Consider the following 6977-nt stretch of genomic DNA (forward strand, 5'->3'; position numbering starts at 1 on the left):
CTGCAGCCCGCCTGATCACCAGTCAGCCCAGGTCGGCTCATGTCACCCCGCTTCTCATTGGCCTCCACTGGCTTCCTATTGCTGCACGCATCCTATTCAAGGCCCTAGTGTTGGCATTTCAGGCTGTTAAGGGGACGGCCCCACCTTACATACAATCCTTGATCACTCCCTACTCCCCAGCTAGACCACTCCGGTCTGCCAGCTCTGGTCGCCTTATGGTTCCCTCTCTATGTGCACCTGGCAGTCGAGCTGCAGGTTCACGCCTGTTTTCCGTTCTGGTTCCTCAGTGGTGGAATGACTTGCCTACCACTGTCAGGACAGCAGAATCCCTCCCCCTATTTCAACGCAGACTAAAAACACACCTTTTCAAACTCTACCTTAGTCCTCCCTCCTGATTTCCCCCGCCCCCCTTTCTGATATCCCTATCCTTATCTAACCCCCCCCCCCCCCCCCCAAAAAATAATAATAAAAATAAAAATAAACTATGTTTAGAACAGCATTCCATGTGTATTTTCCTCGTTCTGGATGTGATGCTTTGACTTGTGGAAGAACCTATGCACTTATAAATTGCTTTGGATTAAAAGCGTCTGCCAAATGACTAAAATGTAAATGTAAATCTTCAATATTTAACGCCGGTGGGGGAAACGCCGGTGGGGGCCGCTAAGTGCAGCCTAGGACGGAGAGACCGAGCCCGGAGAAGCGGTCAGTTCAGGCGGCGGCGGAGAGACGAGAGGAAGCGGTGGGAACAAGCTGGAATTAAGGTATGGGACCACCTTCCTGGCGCTGAAGGAATGCCCCAGTCTACACCATTTCCCTCACCGTGATGGATCTTTCGCCCACCGGAAATGTCTCGGCGCACGGGACCCAATTCCATAAGTAAATTTTTAATAAGCCTCGAGCACGAAAGGAATTACACATTCTGAAATTCCCATAACTCCCTGTGAACCAACCAGTTTTTTTCGTGCGCGAGTTGTGTTTCTAACCCTAACCCGTTTCTGAACGCGGCGCCCGGTTCTGTTACTGACTGAATTTCGGGAATGTGGGGAAGCATTTGAGCCGCACGTCACCAGTTCCCCCAGAGAGAAGAACTCAGGTTTTCAGCGCTGAAGAACCGGTACATACAGGTGCGTTTTAATATTAAAATTTCAACTTTTTTATGTCGTCCCATTCGAGACTCCATTTCAAAAAGAAAGCGCACGGGTCAATGACCTCCAGCGCGGGGTTTGATTCGCGCGGCGGAGCTGATTGATGTTTTATTGTTTATCGATGATGAAAGTGTTTGCACGCGCCCACGGCTTGATGGTTCGTTCTAGTCTACGTACAGGCACAAATCACAGATTTGGTAGGTTGATTTAGATAGCTAGCATTACGTGATTTAACGCATGTTGAATTAGATTCTCTCTAATCGGCCTAGGATATATATGTATATGTTGGTATATGATTTTGAATGTTCCACGGAATATGTTTTACATAAAACTGCAAATTGGCTGTAACAATTGATGCGTTTGATAGGGAATATATATTTTTAATATATCTTTTATGGAAACATATTAGGCTACTTATATTTATTTTGTTAAATTGTATTTATTATGTGCGCTATTACGCACGGACATAATAATAATAATAATAATAATAATAATAATAATAATAATAATAATATATAAAATGAAAAATTCAAACCATTAGACAGACGTATTTCATACATCGTTCTAACACGATAATTAATTGCATTGTGCAATGCATTCATTGAGACATAGATCAGCACAACCAAGAAAAGAAGAATTTACATGGCGTGGTTTGTAGGCTATGCTGATACCAAACTACAGTGAAACCGCCGTGACAGCTACGCTATGTGACGTCGGGGTTCACACTAATGAAAGCATGAATGCCAGTCACCAGACATATATGTGATTCCACACCTCTGAAACCAGCCACGGGAATCGCACCTAACTTCATTCTACGCATTCCAAACGGATCGCCTCACAGTTTAACTGTAACCCGACTCCGCATGTAGAACAGTATACTGGGACAGTTCATATCCTACAGCGATTAGTCCCACTCTGGGCAATTCACATTCATAGCATCTTTCAGATCTCACGCGGAAATGCTGATCTTATTTTGAAAATGGAAACATAAACGGAGATTCGAAACATAAGAAATAAAGAAAAATAAAAAACATTTATTGAGGGATTAGCCGGGTTATAAATGTAGCAGGGTTAAGGGTGCCAACCGATAATGTTGCGTGAAAGTAAACATTTATGAAATTAAAAGTTCAGCAGAACGTTTCGTCGCCAAAGATTATTCTCCATCAGTATCCTGTTGCAGTGCAGCAGCTGCACACCAGGGGGCGCGCAGGATCACACTATCAGGCTCCGCTGGATCCGCGCCGCAGATGCGGGACCCGGCCGACGCGATGCTCTCTCAGACCGGGGCTGCCTGACCTCCAGAGCCACTTTTGTTCGACAGCACCCAGGTCAGGAATCTATCAGCACAGCGATTTGTTTTAAGAATCGAATGATTGTAACACAAACATGTATTGTGTGTGAGTGAGAAAGTGTGGGAGGACCTTTCTTTAGAATCAAGGAAAATGAAAGTACTATTACATTTAGAATGGGAGACACATTACATTACATTATCTCAATCATTACACAATCTTCAACACTCTGTTAGTCATCTTCAGACTGGACTGTTCTTCTGTGGAATGCACCACACCACACCTGTGAGGTGTGTGTGTATGTGAACAGAGAGAGAGAGAGAGAGAGAGAGAGAGAGAGAGAGAGAGGGACCCTGCACAGAGAGAGAGAGAGAGAGGGGGGAGTGAGAGAGAGGGAGAGAGAGAGACCCTGCACAGAGAGAGAGAGAGAGGGAGAGAGAGAGAGGGGGGGAGGGGGGGAGTGAGAGAGAGACCCTGCACAGAGAGAGAGAGAGAGAGAGGGAGAGGGAGAGAGAGAGGAAGCTCTGTGTGTGACTCCCTCCCATTGGCTGGTCTCCAGGCTGGGAGTATATGAGTGGCATCTCTGGCGGTGAGGCTCTCAGTCGACATGGTGACAGGAGAGAAACTGGCCAGCGGCTCCTCAGATGGGCTGCTGAACGTGGGACACCCCACCCGGCAGGTAGGACCTACACCTGCCTCACCTCACACTACCACACACTACTGCTCCTCACCTCACACTACCACACACTACTGCTCCTCACCACACACTACCACACACTACTGCTCCTCACCTCACACTACCACACACTACTGCTCCTCACCTCACACTACCACACACTACTGCTCCTCACCACACACTACCACACACTACTGCTCCTCACCACACACTACCACACACTACTGCTCCTCACCTCACACTACCTAACACTACTGCTCCTCACCTCACACTACCACACACTACTGCTCCTCACCACACACTACCTCACACTACTGCTCCTCACCTCACACTACCACACACTACTGCTCCTCACCACACACTACCTCACACTACTGCTCCTCACCTCACACTACCTCACACTACTGCTCCTCACCTCAGGTCTATCTTTTTTAGTTAGTAAGAGAGGTGGAGAAAGGGGGGGGAGAGAGATGAGTTTGTTTTATTGGTTGTTTAAATTGTTGTGAAAAGGACTGAGAGATTAGATACAGATGTAATTGGTGTTTGTATTTGTGACTGTTTGCCTTTCAGTCTGGTGGTTTGTATATGTTCTTCATCCATCCATCCTTCGGACATATGTAATGTTCCCACTTTTAGATTTTACCTCCAAAACACTACATTACACCAGAGACGTGTTTCAGTATAGTACCGTACCATACAGGAGACTGTAAGGAACATGTCATAAATTAACTTCATTCTTACATTGTTCATGTTTAGTATTTATTTGTATTAATCTGATGTGCACACGCAATGCAATGTGGTTTATTTAAACATTCTTTATAGCTGGTATTAAAATTGGATTATATAATACATTTTAAAAAGAATGCTATAAGATTGGATGGAGAATTTGCTTCTTCTTACATTAGGTTAGTGTGCAGTAAAAATGGTTTGAAAAATACAATAATAACTGCAACTCATCATGCTTCCAATGTGCTCTGTAACTTTACAAACTTTAAACCTCAAGCTTTAAAGTTGAATCAAATGTCCAACCTCAAATTACATTATGCTATACCTCTCTGCTGTTACTTTAACGGTCTGGGACGGACTGTAAGCATTCTGCTGCTACCCGCCTTTCCATCACAGGCAATAATTGAGTTTAAAGGGTTTAAATCCATGTCCTTGGAGACATTCTAGAGAGAGAACCCCTGACTCACAGCCAGGTCACATCTTCTGCACTGTATAATAGTCGTGCTATACGACTACTACTACTGACCATTTCAATATTGAGTATTTGACTGCATGCTATAGCCACACAAACTGGCCTATCAGTGCGTTTTTAATAGTGACTGGAGGGAACATCAGCCTGAACAGTTTGCCCAATTTGCATGAGTTTCAGAATGGCAGTGTAGGCCTTGAATCAGCCTAAACAATAGGATTCATGCATCTTAACAGCTTAGACACAAAAACTGCTCTAGTTTCAACATCTCTTAACTGATTGACACCATTCAGAACGACATGGCCAACATGGTGATGTGCGTTGTATGCATACAGTGGACTAATGTTATGTTATGTTATGGACTAATCATGTTGTTGTTGCGCAATAGTATGAATGAAATCAAGAATTAATGAAGGAAAATTGGTTATTGTATGCATAGCAAACAATAAAACTTGTTCTAGTATATTGCTCTATATTTCTTATCCAATCCACCCCATTCAAATAATATTTAATTCAGAATTACATTTCGGACAAGTCGACATTCAGCGTTCACGAGTTACAGCTGTTTTGGTGAAATTGGGCATGCCTACACACATTTATTGATGCCTGGCAACCACTTTGTAATGAAATGCCAAAATCTTTGTCATTCTTATTCTATGTCAGACTATGGAGATAATTTCTAGACCTATTTGGTGAAGGTGGATCAAAAAGTCAGAGACTTTTAAGAAAAGTAGGTTTTTCAAATAAGTAAAAATTGCAGAAAAACTAAATGGCTGGCAATGTTGCTTCTTGAGGCAAAGTTGTTCGGGTACAGGATTTACATCAAATGATATATAGCATATCATTTTCCATTAATCACAGCCAATGATACACTCTTTGAAACCTGCATATTTGCTATAGCGCCCCCTACTGGTGAACTGATTCCAAATTTTACACATTCCTAGCAAGTCGAGAGGTCAATATGCCCACCAAGTTTCATGATGATCGGCCATTTCTAAGCCTGTCAAATGGCGGCTGATTACTGATTGACTAATGGCGGTCATGTTATTTTAGATATCTTTTTTTCCTTGGACAGCCTTTTAGGGACTTCAAAACAGATAGTGTATCCAAAATGTATGGTCAAATTGTTCAAAAGATTTTTTTTTTTTTTATCTTAAAATTTAATTTTATTATTAAAAAACTCATTTTTTTAAATCTTAATTATATAATTTTTTTTACACATTTCTAATTCTTATAGCACCTCCTCCACCTATGGGCGTAAATTGAGGGATACAGAATCATAGTGTGAATATATCTCCCAAACTTCATTTGGATTGATCAAAGCATTCAAACCATCACCATTTCAATAAACCTGGCCACACCCACAATCATATAATTTATCACAGCAGGCAGAAGTTTTGACATAGAAACTTTCTTTATATAACTTTTAAAGAGATAGTGCCTCTGAACGTTTTAATCCAAGTTGCAAATCGGTCAGTCAGCTTCGGAGGAGATGTCGTTTAAGTGTTTTGCAAAAATTTAATAATATTAAAAAAATCTACACAAAAGTAGATTCCACACCCATCGATTGACCCGAATCCCATCTTTCTACAATTAACGATTCAAAAGTTATTAGCGTTTAAATATAAAACTTAAGAATGAATGCTATAGCGCCACCAAGTGGCCAATTGGTAAACTTTTATTACGGCTTGTAATGGCCCTAATAATAATAATAATCACTGTATTTATGTAATATCTGCCTTGCTAAAGAAGGCTGGAAATAAAAACAGAAGAATTTTAATTGTTAGAAAAATAAAATAAGCAGAAACAAGATATATAACTAAGTGGCAGTAAGAACTATTCTAGGTTTATTTGTCAATCAATACAAAAAAAATCAATTGAAGACATTTGGGTGCAATGAGATTTATATTCATTTTAGAAGTTTGTATATTTTAAAAACAACTATAAACCTGGGCATATGAGGTTAATTTGCAAATTCAAATATGAATTTTGTATTATCTCAGTGTCACACACACACACACACAGGTGTATTATCTCAGTGTGACACACACACACAGGTGTATTATCTCAGTGTCACACACACTCACACACACACAGGTGTATTAACTCAGTGTCACACACACACACAGGTGTATTATCTCAGTGTCACACACACACACACAGGTGTATTAACTCAGTGTCACACACACACAGGTGTATTATCTCAGTGTCACACACACACACAGGTGTATTAACTCAGTGTCACACACACAGGTGTATTATCTCAGTGTCACTCACACACAGGGGTATTATCTCAGTGTCACTCACATACAGGTGTATTATCTCAGTGTCACTCACACACACATACAGGTGTATTATCTCAGTGTCACTCACACACACAGGTGTATTATCTCAGTGTAACACACACACACAGGTGTATTATCTCAGTGTAACACACACACACAGGTGTATTATCTCAGTGTCACTCACACACACAGGTGTATTATCTCAGTGTAACACACACACACAGGTGTATTATCTCAGTGTCACTCACACACACAGGTGTATTATCTCAGTGTAACACACACACACAGGTGTATTATCTCAGTGTATCACACAGGTGTATTCATTGTGGGAGGGGCTTGTCTCTGTGATTTCAGACGGACGTGGAGCAGCACCTATCCGTGTGCAGT

At 41.7% G+C, this 6977-nt stretch overlaps 1 protein-coding gene across 2 annotated transcripts in view; it reads left to right on the forward strand.

The window, feature by feature from the left end:
* Positions 1 to 1024: 1024 nt before the first annotated feature.
* The window catches only part of LOC133120019 (sphingosine-1-phosphate transporter MFSD2B-like), a 25593-nt gene continuing 19640 nt past the window's right edge, over positions 1025 to 6977 (forward strand). The window contains exons 1-4 of one of the 2 annotated variants that reach the window (XM_061230144.1): positions 1025 to 1124; positions 2331 to 2473; positions 2994 to 3113; positions 6945 to 6977. The exon at positions 6945 to 6977 is cut by the window's right edge and continues 93 nt beyond it. In XM_061230144.1, the coding sequence (XP_061086128.1) occupies positions 3042 to 3113; positions 6945 to 6977 (105 nt within the window). In that variant the 5' untranslated portion in view covers positions 1025 to 1124; positions 2331 to 2473; positions 2994 to 3041. Of the gene's footprint in view, positions 1125 to 2330; positions 2474 to 2993; positions 3114 to 6944 lie in introns of those variants that run through there. The other variant, XM_061230145.1, reaches the window with a different exon arrangement.

Source organism: Conger conger, unplaced genomic scaffold, assembly GCF_963514075.1.
Source record: "Conger conger unplaced genomic scaffold, fConCon1.1 SCAFFOLD_98, whole genome shotgun sequence".
NCBI classification, from domain to species: Eukaryota; Metazoa; Chordata; class Actinopteri; order Anguilliformes; family Congridae; genus Conger; species Conger conger.